Source organism: Lepisosteus oculatus, chromosome 3 (assembly GCF_040954835.1).
Source record: "Lepisosteus oculatus isolate fLepOcu1 chromosome 3, fLepOcu1.hap2, whole genome shotgun sequence".
In the NCBI taxonomy this organism is placed as follows: Eukaryota; Metazoa; Chordata; class Actinopteri; order Semionotiformes; family Lepisosteidae; genus Lepisosteus; species Lepisosteus oculatus.
In genome coordinates, this window is record NC_090698.1 from 29933885 (window position 1) to 29957022 (window position 23138).

A 23138-nucleotide genomic window follows, 5' to 3' on the forward strand; every position below is an offset into this window, starting at 1 on the left:
TAAGATATACAGTCAGTTTTCCTTGTTAAGCAGGTTAATAGTTATGAGAATAAAGGATAACCTCATTCTTTTGCAAAGGGTCATGACAATCAATGATTATATTGGCTTTACTCACTGTTTAAAGTAGAAATCTGACAAATCTGTAGTGCCAATAATTTTGCTGGCTGCCTTCACTATTTCGCTCAGTAGGTCACCAAACCAGGCTACCGTAGTGGATAGTAGTTCAGGTGGGTAGCTGCGTCAGCATGCGTAGGCTGCAAAGGAACAAGTAATAGGTTTATTCCATGCTGAAAAAAAGAAGAAGGAGAACACAACAGCATGGAATTTTTTTCAGCATGGAATGAACCTATTACTTGTTCCTTCGTACCATAGTGGATGTTAAGTTCAATAAAAGGTCTATAGAATAAGGTCATTCTAGTACTACACACATTAAAAGATCAGAGTTTTCTCAGGAAGAACAATCACTGTTATCTTCTTATATATGGCATCTGTATTTTCCTCTAAGGTTAGATTGTAATGAACAGTAGTACCAAGGTATTTGTAAAAACTAACTGCTGGAAGAGATGTTAGCAAGGGGCACTCACCATGTGGTCTGTGTGTCCTAATGCCCCAGTATAGTCATGGGGACACTATACTGTAAAAGGCGCTGTCCTTTGGATGAGACGTAAAACCGAGGTCCTGACTCTCTGTGGTTATTAAAAATCCCAGGGTGTTTCTCAAAAAGAGTAAGGGTGTTACCTGGGCATCCTGGCCAAATTTCCCATTGGCCTTTACCAATTATGGCCTCCTAATAATCCCCATCTATGAATTGGCTTCATCACTCTGTTAGCTGGTGTGTGGAGAGTGTGCTTGCGCACTATGGCTGCCGTCGCATCATCCAGGTGGATGTTGCACATTGTGGTGGAGTGGAGTTCCCATAACCTTAAAAGCACTTTGAGTGAAGTGACAAGAACAGCGCTACAGTAGTGTAAGCAATTATTATTATTAATTTTAATTTCCTGCCCCTCAATGGCCATTTATTTGCAACGGCAGTTGCTTTCTGTAATCAGTGACAATATCTTTGATTTGGACAGATTAAATGAAGGCTTTACCATGCAACAAAATAATACAACACAGGGTAAGTCAGATAACTTAATGATATATCTGTTCTCAAAAGAGCCTCTATAGCTGTCTGTATAAAAAATGTGTATATATACAAGATTGGGGATAGCATACTGCCCCTAGGAGACCTGGTAGAAGAACAAAACTTTTCTGCTATAAAAACATTTACCCTCACACTTTGTGATCTGTTGGTCAAATCTAAAGTAGTCATGCTTGTCAAATCAAACATAGAAACAAATTCATCAGGCAGCTGCTGTTTCTTAGTGTTAAAACCATCAATATTCCCTTTGTTTTTAGAGACATTTCCTTTGTCCTGCCCTGCCATAGTTTTCATTCCACTGCATGAAGTTCTTTGATTAAATCAGAGTTTGTCTTCAATTTTCCTTATACTTTAATTTTGCCTTTATGTTTAATTTAAGATCTGACTTCCCTCTTAGCAGACTCCTGAAGCGGTTTACTTGTGTCACAATAGACTATTCAATGATTTGATTACCCAAGGCTAATTTCTTGAATAAACTTTAACTATGTTTCGTGGAATCAACGTTTTTGTTCACAGAAACATATATCACTACAAACCTCGTCTGTGAGTTAATCTAAATTATCACAACATTCTGTGCAATCAAAAAAACCCTGCAGATGCTGTGTGCTGTCATCTGTCCAGACCTTTACTTGTGGTCGAATAATCTTGGCAGCCAGCAAATGGTGTAGTCTGATGCCCTGTGTCTTGCGTACAACACTTACATTAACTAGAGAGAGTGTGGAAATAGTGAAGACCGAAACAACATGCAAACCAGGACTTAAAACTGTGCTCTTAGGGTGAATGTGTTGCTTAAACCAATAGGTACACATTTGTACCACTGCTTAATTGTTTGTGAAGATGACATTTCAAAACTTTGATGGTAATTAAAAAAAGCAGTCAAGTTCAGAGAAACCATTAGAATTAAGTACTTAAATGTATAAGATGACATATCCCCTCCTTGACTATACATTTCCCTTTGAAAGGAAGACTAAACTGGCTGATATCAAATGTAAACCCTTGTGTGTAATATCCCTTCTGTCTGTTTTACAATAGGAGGCTTTTATCTCTTTGAGATTGCAGTAATTTAGTCTAGTGCTTTCCTAACTGTACCACGAAATCAGAAGAGATTTAGTTCAAAATGTGTGGATTGGAATCTTCGTGTAGCTCTTCCTAACATTTAACCAAATATTAAACTGTTTGTTGCAAGAAGCTCACAATTCACATATCAATATTTAGTAAAAGAAAGTCACCATAAAATATTTCTCATTAATATTGTAGCCTATGTTTTATTTCTGTTGTGAAAGTCTCTTTGTGAACTTTGTACATACTTTTTCAATTCAATTCAAGCTTTATTGTCCCCTGGGGGAAATTTGTTTTACGGCACAGTCAAACACAACACAATGACAAATAAACATCAGCAAAAGGGAAGAGAATGCAGTAGTGTTACAGGATATAAGAAACAAGAGACAAGGTAGTTACTTTGCATTGTTTAAGAGTGTAATTGCAATGGGAATGAAAGATTTCCTGAGTCTGTTGGTTTTACACCTGGGAGTACAGAGGCATCTCCCAGATAGGAGAAGTGTGAATTTGCAGTGGAAGGGGAAAAATAAGCTTATATAGCGCTTTTTTGGACACTCCACTCAAAGCGCTTTACAGGTAATAGGGACTCCCCTCCACCAATCGCCCTGGGATTTTTAATGACCACAGAGAGTCAGGACCTCGGTTTTTTACGTCCCATCCGAAGGACAGCACCTGTTTACAGTATAGTGTCCCCATCACTATACTGGGGCATTAGGACCCACATGGACAACAGGGTGAGCACCCCCTGCTGGCCCCACTAACACCTCTTCCTGCAGCAACCTTAGTTTTTCCTAGGAGGTCTCCCACTTAGGTAGTGACCAGGCTCACACCCGCTTAGCTTCAGTGGGTTGCCATCCTTGAAGGAAGTGCTCTAGCTAGTAATTAGAGCATGTAGCAACACCAACGCCGTCATCGATGTGTCATTTGTAGAGATCAGGGACAAAGGGTGTATAGGAAGCAAAGAAGCATTCTTCTACCCAGCCAAAGAAAATATTGGCATAGCTAGGTCGCATCCTGGTGCCCATGGCGACTCCACTAATCTGGTGATAAAAAAGGTTATTAATGAGTTGTCTGTCTGTGTGTTTGCTTATGCAATCATTAGTGTACAAAATGTGAGGGGGCTGCTGATGGGGTGGTGCGGTGGCTTTGTGGCTAAGGATCTGCACCTGTGGCTGCAAGGTTACCAGTTCATATCCCGTGGCTGGTAGAGCAATCCTACTCCGTTGGGCCCCTGAGCAAGGCCCTTAACCCCAACTGCTCCAGAGGTGCTGTATAAATGGCTGACCCTGCACTCTGACCCCAAGTTCTCCCTGTCTGTGTGTCTCATGGAGAGCAAGTTGGGGTATGAGAAATGACAAATTCTTAACACAAGAAATTTAATATGGACAATCAAGGGATTTCATCTTATCTTATCTTATCTTATCTGAAGCTGCATATTTTATATGGTGGACATACAAAACCCCGTTTCTAGAATGGAAGAATGCTGGACACAAGGGCTACTATGTAATCCTATACTGTTATATAGGAAAACGTGCTATGAAACTAACCAATTGTATTAAAATAACTTATCTCTAGCAAATAGGAAGAGGAAGTTGAGAGTGCTCTTGGAGTGCTTCCAATCTTATAAGGTCAGACAAGCATCATAGATAACAGAAAAGTATTTAAGGACTGTTCTAATTTAATCACTTTGAGAAAAACATACGGAGCATCTCTGTGTGTTTTGCTTCCATGCGCATGAAATGTCTTGTTTTTTATATCCACATTTTTTTTTCTCATTTGTGACTTGAATTCAAACATATTCTTTGAAATTAGATGCTTTGGTTGTATTTGATGGATTACTCCTGAGAAGCAGTAATTCCAAAAAATGTTACTGCTGAAGTAATTAAAATACTAAAATTATGTAATATATAAAAAAATTGATTGCATGGAAAATTTGTTTAAATATGTATGCCATTTCAGTATTTTCTGTATAATTAATATTCTCTTTCCTCCTAATGAAGGCTGTGGATATCACGTCATGTGGCAACTTTGCAGTAGTAGCCCTGTCATCAGGACATATAGACGTATACAACATGCAGTCAGGCTACCATAGAGGTCAATATGGCAAAGATAAAGGTAAGGCCCTATAAAGGTGTAATAAGTGTTAAAAAATGCTTTTTTCAAATTATTGGTTTATCCAATGTGCAGTTGGGATGAAAAAAAAATCAATTTATAGAATATAATTTCAAGGCCGTCTGTCTTTGATTAATTCTAGATCTCACCAAGATGTGAGCTTTTTTTCAGAATCTCGAATTAAGTCTGTCTGTAATGCCATGGCTGAATACAGTTGTGTGAGTGGTGATTTGTCATTTCAAGGGACTGGAGAGTGAAAAGTGAAAAAGAGATAATGAATTACTGGCTGGTGGGGCTTAGTCACCCCAGGCCAGTCAGTAATGGAGAAGAATGACGATCCCAGGAGAAGCTGGACCAGTTGCGTTCCTGGTGGACAGAAAAGCCGTTAAACTCAGCCTGGTGGAAAAGGGAGTCTTGGGTATGGAAGGAACCGAACGGGTTTAGTGGGGCAGCCCTCAGTAATGTCAAGGGTGCAGGTCGCCAAACTCGAAGGTTGACACAGTGAACTTCTTTTCAAGTGTGGAAAGAAGTGCTGGCTAGAATCAGACTGCATCAGGCAATGCGATGAGCAGGTTGGGAGCTAAGGCTGGAGCACCGGGCAATGCTGAGAGCCGAGGCTGCTGCACGGAATGGAGGCTAGAAGCTGGGGATGCTGTCAATCGGAATCCGCCAGTCAGAACAAAGGGAGTGTCATGTATGGGAGAAATGGTGTTGCAAGCTTCCTGGGAAAGGAGCTGGATGACTTAGAAGGGCAGACTTGAAGTCACTGAGACTGCTGCGTGGCGCAAAGGATGGCTGTGTGTGCCAGATGACATTGGAGCAGAGGCTGGTGTGCTGGGCAACACTGAAGCTGAAAACTGCTGTGCAGAGCAGGGGCTGGCTCGTGCACCCGGCGATGCTGGAGCTGAGGCATAAAACTGCCACACATCCCATGGGTTAGAAAAAATAAAACGAGGCTCGGGTACGGAGAAAACCTGAATAGAGAGCATCCTGCAAAAACAGAAAAAACACAGGGAGGCTCGGGTACAGAGAAACCAAATAACGAGTGTCCTTAAAATAGAAATAATTACAGGAAGACTCGGGAATGGAGAAACCGAATAACAGGAGTCCTGAAAAAAGACAAAACTGCGCAGAGTGAAGTGCAGGCTTCAGGACAAAACTGCCACACAGTCCTTTCTCCCTATCAGACAAAGAGAGTCTGATAGGGAGAAATGGAATAGTGAGCCTCCCCCAAAAAATGAGCATACACATAACCTGAAACCCAAAATAAACAGTACATCTCCTTTTTATAAAAGTAATTAAACTTTCATGTTTTAAGTAAGGATGAAAATAATATATAACTACAGTAATAAGCAAAAATATTATTTCTGATCTTAAGGCCAATAAATCACCAGGGACAGATGGCTTTTCCAAGTGAATTCTATAAGGTGTTAAAAAGGTATTAAAAAAATCAGTTGGCCCCTATCCTCCTGTCTACCTGTAATTGGATAAGGGAAGCTGGAGATCTTTGACCTTCTTGGAATGAAGCTATTATTTCTGTTTTTCCAAAGAGGGAAAAGATAAAACTAGATGTGGCTCCTTTCGTCCAATTTCCATTCTTAACATAGATTACAAAAGAAAATGCTAAAACTATTTTCTGCAGAACAGTGGTAAGAACATATGCAGATTTCAAGAAAGCTCCACCAGTTCACAAGTTTGGAGAAAAGTCTTTGACTTCTTTTTTTGATAGCCCAAAAATTCACAGGAAAAAAAGTTCACAATGTCGGAGGTAATGTGGAGAACAAGTAACAACTCATTCACACTTATTCTGGTGATGCCTGAAAATACAGCAATATTGGAAAATTCATACATTTTGCGCTTACTTATATAGTAAACCTAGACAAACCATTTGAATTCTCCATTATGCATATGGGGAATTTTACTTTTGACTACATGGAGTTAAAAGACAGATATATACTAGGAATTAATTTAGCTTTAGTAGGAAAAACTATCACTATCAAGAAAATGGTTTACTAAAGATTCCCCAACACCGAAACAGTGGATCAGTGTTGTGAAGGAGATTTATATAATGGAAAAGATCACACTTTCTCTTAAGTTACGAGCAGAGAGGTTTAGCAAGTACTGGCAAGCCCGGATTGGGTTTGTCTTGATTTTGTTCTGTAAAAAAACAGTGTTTAGTTTTAACATCCCATCCATGCTGGCATTATGTAAATAGTTCATTATTTAAAAATCTTATCAAAAAATGAAAGATGAAAGCTGTAAGAAGTTAAAAAAGGATTTCAGTGTACTGTTGAGATTGCAACTTACGTGCAGGGTAATGACTGTCTAGCTCATCAAAAATAAATGTGGACTGTGAGACAAGGGCAAGTGAAAGAGTGCCATCAAAGAAAAAATGATGAATTGCCGTCAAAGCAGCACTTCGGCTTTATAGAGAAAAGCGGGAATTGAATGATGAGATCATTAACATGGATCACATGTTAGAACAGAACAGTTGAAGTTATTGTGAAAACCCTTAAAATGAACCCATAAAACCCATAAAAATATGAGTGATATTGTTCATTAACTCTGTATTGTTGATTCTGTTCTGAAGCTCATGAAGGACCAGTTCGTGGACTGGCTGTAGATGGACTCAACCAGCTGACTGTCAGTGTTGGAGCAGACAAGTTGATCAAGATCTGGAAATTTAAGTCTAAGGAACTGGTTCACACAGTTGCACTGAAGTCCTCACCTGCTGCTGTATTTTTACATAGGGACAGGTAAGAATAATATTGAGGTCCAGAAATATTTTGAAGTTTCCATTCCTGTGAAGTATCAATATAGGCTGGATTACTAAGCAAAAAATAGAGTATAGGGCATTTAGTGTATTAATTTTTGTTCAGTTTCTGTGGTAATATTCATAGATTCCTTCAGTAGAAATTAAGAAACAAAATGAAAAGTATTTTCATTTATTTCCAACATATGTCTTATCAGCATATTGCACACTTCTGTACAAATGTTAATGTAGGATGAAATGCCAGAATTACGTGACTCGGTGAATATATTAAATGCATTTTACTTTTTTGCTATTAAATTGTTACTGGCTGGGTTTTAGAATTTTACATGTGGAAAAAGTACAGATGAAAGCAGTGAGGGACCCCTGTTAAGTGACTGTTAATAAGGCTAAAATCTACAACATTTTGATTTCTGAAGCTTCATTGATCTGGGAGCTGTTCTAGATAGTTTGACACCTGCATTTATTGAGTTGTCAGAGCCTCCTTTTCTCTTGACTGTCTGCAGTGGAATGCTTGCCATTGCTTTGGATGATTTCGCCATTAACATTTTGGACATGGAGACAAGGAGAATTGTACGAATATTCTCAGGACACAATGGTCAAATAAATGACATGGTAAGTGAGTGTATAATTTTCTTAGCAATTGCTCTAGTATTCCTGAATATTAGCTGACGTGCATTTGAATTCTTTATATTTAAAGGCCTTTAGTCCTGATGGTAGATGGCTGATAACTTCCTCCATGGACTGCACTATTAGAACCTGGGATCTTCCATCTGGATGGTAAAATTTGCATAAATACATTTTAACACATGTGTCATGTGGGGAATTAAATAGGAAGTACATGAACACAAAGAATCTTTCATAAAACTTCTGATGCTCAGATAAAGATAACCATTAAGTTTGAAATTCAAAACAGTAGACTTGGAATGATAAGTTTGAATGAAAGGTAAGAAGGATGTTGCTCATTATGGACTGTTTTGCCTGGAATTTGTGTGTTGTCATTAACCACCATAGGTGCAACTATCATTAACCCTCCTTCAGTCCTTCTTCAACGCCTACTAGGCATCTCTACTGTCTAACCTGGCTTCCTATGAAAATAATGTGTCCATTATTAATGAGCCCGATTAGCAATTTGCCTAATATTGCCTGATATCTGGCATCTATGTTAGAGTTTGCACAATTGTGTACAGGCCAGACAGGCCTCCTGACCAAAAATTGGCACCGCCAGGCCAAACAAAACCTCGATGTCTGACAAAATGTACACAATAATCCATATTGAAATACTGTTTCGTAGTAATACATTGCAAGATCATTTGCCTACCAGCCGCCACGGGGATATGTGATTGCATAGCTCTCAAGTCTCACACGTCAGGACCAAATCTCATGGTCTCGTGTCCAGGTCTGAAAATCTCACGCATTTACATCAAGTCTAGGTTTATTTGAAAAAAAAAATGAAGTAATGAACGTACAATTTTGAAATTGTTATAGGAACTTGCGATTCTGGTAATTAAATGTCATGCATTAGGGTTTTAGCCCCTTATGAGCTAGGTTAGAAATCGGCAAAGAATAAAAAAATGTGTCATTTTTTACAGGTGAATCATTGTGTCATAGACAAATAGATAAAAAGAAGGCTCATTTCCTCTGTGTACGCAAAATAATAAACAGTGCCCAAATAGCTAAAAGTACACAATAATGGAATGATACCTTGATGCAAACAGAAAATAGCAAATAGCTTAATAACACATTTCAAGTGCACAGCTCTTCCTGGATAGCCTACATCTTTGATGAATCCTTTAAAATCAAACTAGCTGTTATAGTCAAGTAATGTTCAAGTAGAAACCTTTACTTGTTCCATGGTCAAGTAATGTCTCATTAAGGGTAATACAGTTTAGTTACAATAATAAAATTTAAGTTCACAAGCTATCATAGTAATCTAGCAGTTAAATAGCTACTTGTGTGTGTGTGTGTGTGTGGGGGGGGGGGTATGAGGTTAACACCTGCACTAAGCTTTATCCTGTGGGATACACTGTATGTCTTCAAAGGACAATGAAGCATTAAATTAATTAAGTGATCCAGACAAATGATCAGTCACTAAGACTGCAATATAAGACTGCAACATGCATGTTATTGTTAACTTTAGCCTGTCAGGTAAAATATTTTTAAAACAGTGCCAACCATGTGTTCACAACTTTCAAAATATGGGTATGCCAGGCAAAAGAGTTACATAATCTTCTGCCTCCACATCGAAAAAGGCAAATATATCAGTGATTTGTGGCACACATATTTAGTCTTAGGCAAGAGTGTGATAAGAAGACTTTACTGCAAGTCAAGAAGATGTTTGTGGATGATAAGAGGAGGTCTGGTCATACTTTTTAAGGTTTCGTTTGACAAAAACTTGATAAATGAAAGTATAAAGAAATTTAGAAGTGAATAACAAATGACTGGATGCACTTCTTTGGAATTTCCCTATATGTAGTACTTTTATGTGCATTTCTCTAGTACTGCTTAAATTCAGATTATGTTTTCAATGTTTTTCAGCCTCATCGACTGTTTCCTGCTTGACGCAGCAGCTGTCAGTATTACCATGTCACCTACAGGGGACTTTTTGGCTTCTGCACATGTAGATGATCTGGGGATATATCTATGGTAAAAGTCCAGACATTACATATCAGTGTTGTAGGTGGATTCCCACATGTTGCAAATGTAGGATCCACAGTCTCACAGTCATTGAGTTAGGTGTTGACCACTGCAATATTCACAGAATAGAAATCTTTTGGCACACAATTATTCACGTTTTGTGAATCTTTGATGACTCATCAAGATGAGAAGCATGCTCTGAGATGATCATGTTTAACAATGTAGCCATTTTTTTAGACATGCTCTTCTGCATTTCATGCATAGAATGTAAGGGCAATTCCTTAGCAAAGTAATTTGAATAATTTTAAGAACTATTCACTTAGGTGTTTTAACAAAATGTTTTTTTCTTAATTTAAGTTACAGTCCAATTTTTACAAGATTTACGAGAGTCATTCTTTGCTACATAATTTTCATTTCAAATTTCTGGCGACAGTGGTTTAAATCGAAATTTAAAAGTATTATTCTGCCATGTTTGATACAAAATTTCAGTATCTAATAATAAAATTGGCATGAAAAATTTTATTTTAAAATGTTTTTGATATGCAATTATCTTTTAATTTGTTAACTCTAGTAATTAATATCCCCTGAAGATAGAAACATTTTTCCACTGGTTGCCCACAGTGTGGCAGTAATAGATCAGATTTCTGAAGAAAGGAAAAGCCAGTGTTGTGGCTTGCGCATGTGGCTCAGAAACCCCTTGAAACAAAAGGGGTTTCAATATTTCTATTTATGATACTGTTCGTGGCACATTTTGATACTTATTAAAAACACTACTAATCAAAATTAATTTTTCTTTAATCAAGGTCAAACAACACACTCTGTAGACCGGTGTCCCTGCGTCCCCTGCCTTCTGATTATGAACCCGCGGTGGTAATGCTACCTGGAACCTGTCCTGTGCAAGGTACTGAATTAATAGCCTGTCCCTGATTGCTCATTAACAGTTTACTTATTTGATGATTTATATAGTAGTTATTATTACAACATACAAATATTTATACAGAACCAAATATTATGATCAGTCAGTTGTGGTGGCTGTTGAATAGTTTATACCCAATTCTTAAAGGTTTTTTCTGCTCCTTTTTTTCCTGTTATATTCTTTAATCGCTAGAGGTTTGTATAAGATGATAGTTTTTCTGTAATTTTGGACCTTTCGAGGTTTTCAGTAGTACTCATATCTGCAGACGTTACAAATGGAGCAGATACATTGAAAGAGTTGAAGAGTTTTATTTTTAGGTTATTGGTCTGAAGGAGTTCTTATTGAATTGCCAACCGTGTTTCTATGTAGAGATGGAGTATGAAGTTGAGGAGGTCACGAGTGACGAGATGATAGAGTATGAGTCTCCAGAGCAGCTTGCAGACCAGCTGGTGACACTTTCTCTGCTGCCTGATTCAAGGTGGAAAAACCTGCTGAAACTGGATATTATTAAGGTTTGTATAAGTGAAACACCTGATTACAGTATGTTTTGTGTCACTTTTATCTATCATCTTCTAAGAATTGATTACTTCATCTTGATGTTTCTTTTTTGCTGTTTTGTGTTCATTGGGACTGTCATTTTATCTGTTCTCTGTTGCTTCAAGTCGTGGCCAAAGGAGGCCTAAAAGTTATTGAAAATAATTCTAAAAATGTCAAATAACAAAGAAACAGAAGTATATTAACATGTCTTCTGCAAATGTTTCTTCAAATTAGGCCTTAAAAAATTTTGATGGAAGTAAACTTCTGCTGTTTTACTTGGTTTTGGAATGGCAACATACAGTCTTTGCAGCATCAGACAATCACTGCAGCACACCACAGGAAATGAAGTCAATAAGAAATTAAATAACAGGAAATATAAACCACCCTTATTTAAACCACCAATTCTAGTGGAACCAGATGTGATCTGTTAGTGGATTATGTGCTTTCACTAGTTATTTTGTTATTTTCAAGTTAATGTTTAGTTTTAAAGTTTATTTTGATCATTTTTTTTCCATTAAAATAAATGGTTCAGTCTCTCAGGACCATAGCTGTGTAGTTTTTACTGCAGGGTGTACTACATGGATTTTTATTATCACTTACAATTATTTGAAGTGCCCAAAAACCAAAACACACTCTTAGATAGGAGGATACAGTCTACAGATAGTAGAAAGAAAAATTAAATGACGGACACCATGTATATTGAAAGCAAGGGCTTACCCACAGGGAAGCAAATAAAAGCCCAACATACTTAAAATGTACAGTACAGAAAAGCTGGACAGGACTGGTTTCCTATAAGTATGGCTACACGTATAGAGGGGTGATTGTTGTTGTTGTGCGGTAGGAGTTTCAGAGACCAAGGCAGCTCAACTTGTAGATGTTTTATGAACAATGGTGTCCAAGGTGATGTCAGCATGGAACTCCCAAGGGAAGACATCAGCAAAGTGCAACAGTGGGCAGAAGTGCAAACTCCAGGATTGTGACACCTGGGCATTAATTCAAAGTCCAAGGTGAAACAGACAAGCAACTGCAGATCAATGGACTGAAAAATTGAACCTGTGGAGCGAGCAGTCAGTTTGATCAAACACAGTTCACAGGAAAACTCCAGAGTCAGGTTGCAGTGCACAAATATCTCATCACTTCTGGCATTGCGCATTTGTGAGTCCAGTGGTGCAAAGAGCACAGGCAGTGTATAGCTGAGCAATGATATGGTCGTTGCAATGAAATGAATCCTTCTTTACTATATTCCCAGCAAACATATGAGTGCAGGTGTGCCTCCAACCTAAAGAATTTGACAGCCCACAAGTGATCTGGCAGTTCCTTAATGTTGTGGGACACATGTTTCTGGCGTGGTGGCCTACAAGGCAAGATCAATACTAATTACTGCTTGTACTGAGTGATCATTGTCCTAATGATAAAATTGTAGCATTTCTTTCCTGCGAGTAGGGGTGTCTTTCTGAAAGTAACCTCATTCATAGATCAAGTGTCACTGCCAGTGGTTTGATGCTCATGACGGTGATGCCATGTGTCTTAGACTTTTAAGTCGCCAGTTCTGGGCCCAGTTGAGCATTCATAGGATATTATGGAACAATGCCTCTGATAGCGTTATTCAGCCAGGCGTGAATTGCTTGACTTTCTTGTGGAAGAATAGTGCTGCTTTTCATCTGCAGAATTCCAGATGCTGGTAGATTATTCCACAGATTATATACTGTACATGGTGGTCACCCCAATAAGTGGTATTTTCATTTTGTGTCCACTACCTGTATATTTTAAAACTTATTTTCTTTACACACTGGGAAAAATGGTAAATATAAGCAACTTGCCTAAAGTCACTCTCTAAAAGTGCACTTGTTGATTTGAGAGAGTAATTAATTGGATTTTGTTGAATGTATTCAGTTTGGATTGTGCTCTGTGTATAAACTGTGTTGTTTGATCCAACAGAAAAGAAACAAGCCCAAGGAGCCTCCAAAAGTGCCCAAGTCTGCTCCGTTCTTCCTCCCCACAGTCCCTGGCCTGCTTCCTCAGTTTGGAGCTGCTGACAGTTCCAGCACAGAAGGCCAGGTGGGAAATTACATATAGCACTTTTCATTACATGTCTCCTCTTAATACTGTTGTAACATCCACACGCACAATTAGTTGGATTATCAGTTTGATAGCAGAACAATGTACAGTACTAGTAATATGTTTTTTTATCATTGCAAGGATAAAATGATTTGAATATAGTAGTAAATAGCAAGAGTAAATGTAGTATGCTGTTTTAAAAGACTGTAGGGGCTCCTGAGTGGTTTAACCATTGAAAGTGCCTGCTTGAAGCACAGGTTTAGTTCTATAGGGCATGTGTTGCTCGTTTGAGACAGGGCTGTGTTGATGAGTCGCTGTGACTAGAATTCTCCAATTATAGATAATTCTACAATTATCATAGCAGGGCAGGCTTGAGTTGGCTAGAGTTTCCTTAGCTTGATGCACAACAGTAGTTACCAGGACTTGGCAGGTACCCGTGAGCTTGCAGTGATGTGAGTGAGAGACATTCCCTTCGATCAGTACTCCTCTTCCTGTGTAGCACTGTTTATCAAATGCCAGCCGTAAAGCCGAGTTGTTTAACAACTGGCACTACCCAATTAGGTCTGTTATAAAATTGATACTACTTGGAAAATTAAGATTACATGTCTTTGAGTTTAAAAAAGTTCTAATTTTATGTTGCTTTTCTATTTATTTGTACACAGTCCAATTAAATGGCTGGACTGTTAAGTACTTATGAAATAGTGATTCATGAGATTAGGACTTTATGATCACATTTCTGTTGAATAAATCACTCAGATCTGAAGCTAATGAAATAATGTTTTAGTAATTAATGTCTGTGTATTTTTACAAAAGCTTGTTAATAGTTTTATAATGACTTCAAAGTAAACTGAACTCAATTTTTGAGTGTTACATCAAAGTAAGGGCTTTGATTAATTCAATATATTCTTCTTGCAGTCAAAGATTGTGAATTTTGGAGTGCTGGCACAAAAATCAGATTTTTATCACCAACTTGAAGATGCTTTGGTCAGCAACGACTGTGAGTTTGTGTTAAAATATTTCAATTTTGTATAGTTGATCAAAGGTTGAAGATTTTCCTATTCACATAATTTTTCAGATATATTTGTTTGTTAAAGATAACAGTTTAATTGTTTAGCTTGTGTAAAAACATTCAGAGATTGTAAAAAAAGATAAATTCATTTATGTTCTTTAGGTGCATGTATAATATATATATGCTTTTATTTAAGATATATTTTTTGTTGTAAGATTATTGCTTGTAAATGTGCTGTATACATTATTTCTTTATACATTGTGTAATAATAGAACTAGAAATTGTTTTATACCTCTTAGTTTAATGGGCTCTGTATTTAATAGTCCTTAGTCCTCAGTTAATGCAGACAAGAGGAAAAATGTATTATATAATTTTAGAATTATGTTTTCAAGCCCTTGTTTTTTGGAAGAAACTTGTATGAATATTTCTGATTCTTTCAAACAACATTGATTGGTGTAGTAGATAAAAGTATTTGGTCAGTTCTTTGATAGGAGAAATAGAAAAAAAAAACATTTTTTTAAATTTCTTGATTTTGTGATTTTGCAACTTTTGATGATATCAGTAAGCCCAATTTTGCTTTACATTATTTAAAATGCGTTTTATTGATGTGCTCATAAGCACAAGCAACGCTTACATCTAGATATCCTCTTACAGCTGACTCTTGTATTTCGACACACAGAAACACAAAGTTGCCGTGGTATATACACGTCAAGTGAAAAGAAATTCTAACAGGATCATGTGTCTTATATAAGCAGTATATGACCAATCCCAAATACCAACACTGATCCATCTATGTATTTTCTAAACACTTTTACCAATTCTGAGTCGCAGGGGAGCCTATCCCCGCAAGTAAGTTGGAGTACACCCTGGAAGAGATGCCTTTCTTTTATAGACCACACACGGACACTTGCACACTCACCTAGGGGCCAATTAACCTACCAGTATGTTTAAGGACTGTAGGAGGAAAGACATGTATAATATTAATATTTCTTTACATTGTAACTTTTAATTTTATTTATATCTTGTGAATCAGTTTTGAACAATGCTGATTATAATAAGAATCAATGCTGAATATAAATTGGCTAACTTCTAAGAAACCATGGCACATTTAGTCCTTTGTGTGCACATTGCAATTAAGACTGCTGATACTTGACTTTTAAATGTTTTTTGTACAGATACTGGTGCAGTGAGTCTTCTCAAGGGAATGGGCCCCTCCAGTATTGAGACAGAATTGCGTGGTTTGGCCCCTGATGTCGGGGGGTCCTTGGATGTGATGCAGAGCTTCCTAAAGATGATCATAAGCATTCTGGACAGCAAGAGGGATTTTGATCTGGCACAGGCCTACCTTGCTTTGTTCTTGAAGGTAATCTTTTCTTGATTAAATATTGGTATGAGATAATTAAGGTTTAAGCAAAGGGATAACCTTGATCCATCCATGATAATACTGGTTGTGGTATTATTTTGTGATGCATATCCTGTTACTACAGTATAGTGACAGCTGATGTCTTATTTTGTTTCATATTAGTTCCTGCATGTTTAAGTTAAGCCCACTCAGGATAAAAATTTTAACCTTTCTGCTTACCTGATGCACTTCTCTGATACACTGCTTTTTATTTGAGACATTTATGATGTACAAAAGTTACTCTGTATGAAAGGGTAAGCATGCACCATGTTAAAGTTGTGCAGTTTGGGCTTTACATTTTAAATGAAGAACGAATAGTTCTATTTTCTTTATATTATTTATATAGAATATTATTTTATATATCGTCATCTCGCAATTTGGAGTATTCACTAGGTCATTAACTTAGCTCACAGAGTCTGTTGCATAAGCCATAAGATCATGGGAGATCTTACAAACGAGAGGAGGCCATTCAGTCCATTGAGATCATTTTGTTCCTACTAATTGATCCAAGTATCTAACCTAACCACCACTTGAAACTTCAATAATGTTGAAGAAATAACATTGCCAAATACTTCGTTGCAGACACCCACAACTCTGGTAAAACATGCCTCCTATTCACTGTTTAAATATACTTTTTTGTAGTTTCCACTATTTTAAGTGGCTTGCAAGTCTCTGGGCTTACTTTTGCTTAAGAAGATGTAGTCGCATGGCTGGCTTAGCTGCAAACAACCCAACCAAACCAGCATCACTCGTCCAGTTGTGTTTAAGGACCAGTTGCCATTATTTTATGTAATGAGCAAGTTTTGAACTGGTTATGACTGGGCTTTAGGACTAGGCCTTCTATGCAGTGGGGCACAGTTATGTCTTGAGCCAGGCTTGATTCTTATTTCTGATTTTAATATTTAGTGGCAAGTTAAGGTATCGACGAGAGGGGGCTATTAGCTATTTTATCATTAGGACATCGTTATATAAACCCCAGTGAGGTTGTTTTTTACATACAGAATGTGTGGAAAGCTAGGAAGATGCAGAACACACACACACACACACACAATATGGCTTGTAAGAACATAGTTATGGCTCAGTGTTGTATACAGATTAATGCTGCGACACTGCCCATTTTGATTTTTCCATTACCTGAGCTAGATGCTCTGGATATTTCCATTTCTGCCTTATTTAAATGACATTTTATCAAATATAGCACAGCTGTCAAATATTTATTTTTGTAATTAGTTAAAGAAAAGGATTGTATTAATTATTCATCAATGTAGGTACATGTTAAAATAAAAGTATTTTACTTTAAGGTATAAAATGAGAGCTTGTGATTCAATTCCTTTTCATTTTGGTGTTATTTACACTTAAGATTAGTTTTAGTTTAAGTTTAAATTCAAATAGCTTTACCTGTTTTGTTTTCTGCCATGAGCTACCTGATAAAATTCTACATAGACCTAATTTTTTAAAAACAAAATACCTGCTATAATAAAGTAACCCCCTCCCTCCACAAAAAAGATGAAATGTTTGTCATCCAATAGAAGATGTTTTCCTGGCATTGTGTTACTGTCTAAAATAAATATTTATTTCTCGAAAGACAACGAGCATTCTATGTATTGCAAAGCAATTTAGGAAACTTCCTAGTAAAAATGTTCTTTAAACTTCCTAGTAAGCATAATGGTTCTCTCATATAAACACTAGCTGAAGATCATTGATTCTCAGATGAAGCGAAAAATATAATAATTTGTGTTCTTTACTGGCTTTAATGAAATGCAGTTTTGTTTGTTTGTCAAGACTGACATTTAGCCCCTTTATCTTACCAGAACATACTGTAAGTGTTTGTGAAAAGTGGTTCTGGTGGTAAAGTGTTGAACTCAACAAAAGATATTCACGAATTTTTATGGAAGATGGAAACATAACACAATAGTTTGGTATGATGGTACATGCTTTTATGTCATTACTTGCAGTAATGGTTCCATACGCTAAACAGAAAACAATAACAAACAAAAAACAAAACCTTTTACACTTTGTAAAACAATTCTAGAGGAAACCACAGCGGCTACAGTGCATTTTGGCTGTCAGTCTTTTTACAGGAAATAATGAGTCATTTGCACAGTGTATCACATGTGCAAGTAATGATGCTTTTCCTCTAAAGTAAGGATTCTGAAGTATAGCTACCAATTGTGTAAATTGGAAGAAAATAAACTACATAATTACAACTCAATTACGATAATTGAGCACAGAATCCAGTTTCCTGAAGTGTGTTGTAAATAACAGTACTCTAATGAGCATTTGAAATCTGCTTGGTTCAAGAGCTTAAGTAATTAGTAAGAAGGTATAATTGGGTAAGTAAAGTATGCACTAAGAGGTCAGGTTCAACAGAACCCAGCAGATGCAGTGTTCGATGTTTTAAGTTTGAAAATCACTGCAGCATCTTCTTTTCTTACTTTTGCATTTTGGGTATTTGCAGAAATACCCAAAATGTTACCAGTAAATGGTCTGACCTGTTTATTAAGCACATAAACATGCAAATTGTGCTTAAACATCCATCACTGAATATATAGGATAAAGTCACTAGCTTTTTGGTGGCCACTTTTGACAGTCTTATTTTTCTAATTTCTGTGCATTTCATTTCATTTTAATAAAATTATAATGATAATAAAATTTAAATAAAATTAAAATGGTAATTAAATTATCATCAAAACTTCAAAGCTCTTTAGGTTGTTAAGATGTTTCCTTCATATTATGCATACTTGATGTTTGTACAGTGTAGTATGTTTTTCCAGATGAATCTGAAGACCCATTGTTACAACAGTCAAAAGTGAATTCTGACTGACTGAATTCTGTTCCAACTCAGCATTTCTGTTTTGCTGGAGTCTAGCTTACAGCCTATTCCTTTGCAATACACCATTTGGGTTCCTTTCTTTTGTTAAATTGTCTCCATAGTGATTATGATTGTGTATTCCCACTTGATGTCATTGGGAAGATTTTTAGCACATGAACTGTGAACTGAATTTGTACGTTTACAGACAGATTTTCTGTACCTGTAAAGGAAAATGGTTTCATGCATATTTTTCTGGTCTTTCACCATACTGCATGAGAAGAACTTGGAACATATGGTCAATGCAACCAGTGAGTTTGTCATTGGAAAATAGTGGAAAATTAAGACTGGCGAAGTCAATCATTTGAATCCAGCTTGACCGTGCATTTTACATGCTGAATAAAAAACCTTATATACAGTAAGGAACTCAAAATAGCTGCAGAATATGGTTGTCAAAGCATCTAAGATGATTATGCAATGTGCTTGGTGAGCTTAATGGATCACAGACTTAATTCAGCTGTTGTCTCAAAGCAGTAAGCACACAAATACTTTTACATTCTAAAATGTACTTAAAGAGAATGTGTCCCAATATTTGTGTTCATCATTAAAACAGGTTCTGGTTAAAATATAGAGCAACTTCATCCCAAGAGTAAGTGAAATATTATTTTCATGATTCAGCAAATCAATTTAAAAAATAGTGAAAAAAACACTTTACAAAATGAATAAAAACAACAGAGTCCTGTAAAGGAAAATAATCATAAACTTTATTTTATATAGCACCTTTAAAGGTGACTTCTCAAAGTGCTTTACAGAATGAGAACAACAATAAATAAAAAGAATACACAGATATTCTATACAGATACAGATAAAACACAATTACAATATCCAGAGGAGACCATGGATGGTGGTACTAGGAAAAGTAGAGGGGTGAAGAATGGAACCAGTAAAGTAAAGGCTCTTCTAAAGAAGAAGGTTTTGGGTCTGGATTTTAAGGAGTTTAGAAAAGGTGACTCTCTGATATCCTTGGGCAGAGAGTTCCAGAGCTTGGGGGCATAACAGGAGAAGGCCCTGTCGCCCATACAATGTAGACGGGCTTGGGGGGCAGTTAGGAGACCAGAATTAGAAGAGCGAAGTTTGCGAGGTGGGGAGTAAGGCGATAATAGTTCAGACAGGTACAAAGGTGCCAAGCCATGCATATATATAGGTGAGCATGAGGATTTTAAAGTCCACACGGAATTTGACAGGAAGCCAGTACAAGGACTCCAGGATAGGAGTAATGTGATCACTTGCACTAGACCTGGTCAGGATGCTGGCTGCTGAATTTTGGACATACTGCAGTTTGTTCAATGTAGATTTAGATACCCTAGCAAGTAGAGCATTACAGTAGTCAATTTGAGAGAACACAAATGTGTTGATTAGCTTTTAAGCCACTGTTAGTGATGGCATAGGGCGTAGTGAAAAAAAGATGTTTTGACAATATGCTGCACATGTGGGTCGAATGTTAAACCAGAATCGAATATCACCCCAAGGTTTTTCAGTTTAGACTGAAGCTCAAGTACCGAACCATCTACAGATAGGGTTATAGGATTGGCTTTACGAAGCTGATGGGGGATGCCAATAAACATGACTTCAGTCTTGTCACAGTTAAGATGAAGGAAATTTTGAGTCATCCAAGTTTTTATGTCAAAGATGCAATTAGATAGAATAGAGACAACCACATTAGTATCAGGTTTGGTATGGATGTATATTTGAGTATCGTCAGTGTAGAAATGATAGCTGAGGCCATGTGATCTTAAAAGCTGAACAAGTGGAAACATGTAAATGGCGAAGAGCAGGGGGCCCAGTATTGAGCCCTGAGGAACACCAGACTTAACAAGACCAATTTCAGACCTATACCCATTAAGATAGACAAAGTGACAGCGATCCGTGAGGTAAGACCTGAACCATTTGAGAGCAGTGTCAGAAACTCCAAACATAGTCTCAAGACAAGAAAGTAAGGTTTTATGGTCAACAGTGTTAAAAGCAGCACTGAGATCAAGAAGGATGAGTATAGAAGGAGAACCAGAATCAGAAGCTATTAGAAGATCGTTAGTGACTTTGATCAGGGCAGTTTCTGTGCTGTGATGTTGACGGAAGTCAGAGTGGAGGGGTTCAAAAAGGTTATTTGTCATGAGGTGGTAATGTAACTGAAATGTGACAGCAGGTTCTAGAATTTTTTCAAGAAAGGGTAAGTTGGAGATGGGGCGAAAATTGTTAAGATTGTTGAGAGCCATGTTAGGCTTTTTTGGCATGGGGGTAATGGCAGCAGTTTTGAGGACCGTTGGTATAACGCCAGTGCTCAATGATTCATTTATAATATTGTGGACAATGGGACAGAGAGAAGAGAAACAGGACTGAAATAAAGTGGTGGGAATGGGATCTAAAATAGATGTAGTGGGTTTCATGTGTGTAACTAATTTATTGAGGGAGCTGAGTCAAGAAGAGAGAAGTTGGAGAGAAGGGAACCAGAAATGTTGGATAAGGAGGGAGGAGGTATGGAAATGATATGCGTAGTGGAGAGAATGTGATGCCGGATTTTGTCGAACTTTGAGCTAAAAAAATCTAAGAATGCGTTGCAAAGTTGTGATGAGGCAGGTAATGTGGTGGGGCAGTTTGGCTTTAGCAAGCTGTTGATGCAGAAAAGATGTCTGGGGTTGTTATAGTGATTTTCAATGATGTGAGAGAAGTAGGTAGGTCTAGCAGTCTCTATAGTAACCTTATATTCAGATAAGTAATCTTTCCAAGCCTGATAATGTACATTTAGGCCAGAAAGACGCCACCTATGCTCACATTTGCGAGAGGCTGCCTTCATGGATCGCAGATGGTCATTGTACCAGGGGGCAGGGTGAGAGAAGGAGGGTTCGAGTTCTTAAAGGAGCAAAGGTGTCGAGGGTAGATAAAAGAGCACTGTCAAGTAATTGTATTTTGTCCTCTAGGGGGTCAGAGGTACAGGAACAAGATAAGAAGGACAGAACAGAATTTGCAAACCTTGGGTGATCAATTGATCGCCAGTTGTGGGAAATTTGTAGAGCATGAGGGGGAAGTGTTAGAAACAGGTAATTCCAGATTGAAAAGAATAGCTAAGTGGTCAGAGAGGCCTAGATCAAGGGAAGAGCAGTGGGAGACAAAAGAGTCATTGGCAATGATTAAATCTAGGGTGTGTCCTTTGTTATGTGTAGGGGTACAAACAAACTGAGTAAGATCAAAGCATCCCAATAGAGAAAGGAAGTCTTTAACCAGACTAGAAGATCTTGAGTCATTCTGTATATTTAAGTCCCCTAGAATAAGGATCCTTTTAAACTTAAGGCATAAGAATGAGAGTAAAGCAGCAAACTCACCTAAGAAGGCTTCGCTGGGTATGGGTGGTCTATAAAATGTGGCAATGATAGCAGATTGGGGAATATTGACATTTAAAGCAAAGCACTCAAAAGAAGAGGGAGGAGGTATAGCAATAGGACTTAAATTGTAAAAAAAGGTTGTAAATAACAATGATGCCCCCGCCTCTGCCTGAGAGACGCAGAAGGTCAAACAATCCATATCCAGGGGGGACTAGTTTGTTAAACAGCAGTTTTGTCCGTGCCATTTTTCTGTTAAGCACAGAAGGTCCATTTTTGTTCTTTGATAATGTCACAAAAAAAGAAGAGCCATGTTGTTTATGGAGCGGGTATTGAGTAGCGCTGATCTGGCCGGTCTTGGGGATTCAGGGGGAAGCTGAGTGCGCTCCAGGTGTGGTAATAAGAAAATATTTTTTAGGTCGGCGCCAGTACAGGATGGCCTTATGGTCGTGCGCCAAAAGGCAGGGAAAGAAACTTCGCTGGCAGACGAGTGAAAGAAGCGTAGTCCTGTGCTGCGATGGATGTAGCTACTAAAATCCTAGTAATACGGCAATAATCAAATGTGTCTTTTACCAGGAAGTAGTTTTGTTTTAGTATAAGAAGTTGCAGTGCAGTGTACCTCAGAGACATGATCAATGAATCCAAGAAGACGGTGCAACAAAACGGGAAGGAAATTCAGAGTAAGGCAGTAGCGGGTAGTGAAAGTCTTCAGTTGAGCAATTTCACAATGCAAGTGGAAGTCGCATTTGTAAATTGCAACGTGGAACGGATCACGTGAAGTGGATAAAAATAAATAATTAGAAAAAAATACTAGACCAAGAGAAAAATGGAAGGGAATATTGTCATATAATGGGCATTATATGTAAACTGCATGTGCCTTTAAGAGAGCTGTGTTAAGACAATAATTCCTGTATTCTGTGAAATGTCCTAACAAAATGTTTTTATGGCACTGGTGCAGGCAGCAGGTTGAATGTTATGTCAAGATGCAAAGAAAGCTCCCACAGAAAAGCTTAGATCTTTTCGCGATAAATGTGGGTAGATATTTATTCATACTTCCTCACCTCTTTTTACAAATATCGCAGTGGAAAGGATTGAAAAATATGATTATGAAAAATTCTTAAAGCACCACATTAGCAAAAGGGCTGGTAAGGATGAAGAAAAACATATTTGGGATATCAATTGGAAACCTCTATACAAAGAAAAGAAAATGGCCTCAGGCAGTGGAAGGTCAAAGGTTTATATTAAATAGTATTAGGAAAAAGGTAAAAGTGTTTTGTGCGCTTGGAGCACTCAAGGTTAGTAACCTCCCAGGGT

At 37.5% G+C, this 23138-nt stretch overlaps 1 protein-coding gene across 1 annotated transcript in view; it reads left to right on the plus strand.

Moving 5' to 3' along the window:
- Nucleotides 1-23138, plus strand: part of wdr36 (WD repeat domain 36) — a 59348-nt gene that overhangs the window by 29772 nt on the left and 6438 nt on the right. The window contains exons 13-22 of the mRNA XM_015336696.2: nucleotides 4201-4315; nucleotides 6903-7068; nucleotides 7589-7697; nucleotides 7783-7862; nucleotides 9621-9728; nucleotides 10523-10620; nucleotides 11005-11147; nucleotides 13111-13230; nucleotides 14146-14227; nucleotides 15415-15602. Coding sequence (XP_015192182.2) covers nucleotides 4201-4315; nucleotides 6903-7068; nucleotides 7589-7697; nucleotides 7783-7862; nucleotides 9621-9728; nucleotides 10523-10620; nucleotides 11005-11147; nucleotides 13111-13230; nucleotides 14146-14227; nucleotides 15415-15602 — 1209 coding nt within the window. The remainder of the gene's footprint in view (nucleotides 1-4200; nucleotides 4316-6902; nucleotides 7069-7588; nucleotides 7698-7782; nucleotides 7863-9620; nucleotides 9729-10522; nucleotides 10621-11004; nucleotides 11148-13110; nucleotides 13231-14145; nucleotides 14228-15414; nucleotides 15603-23138) is intronic.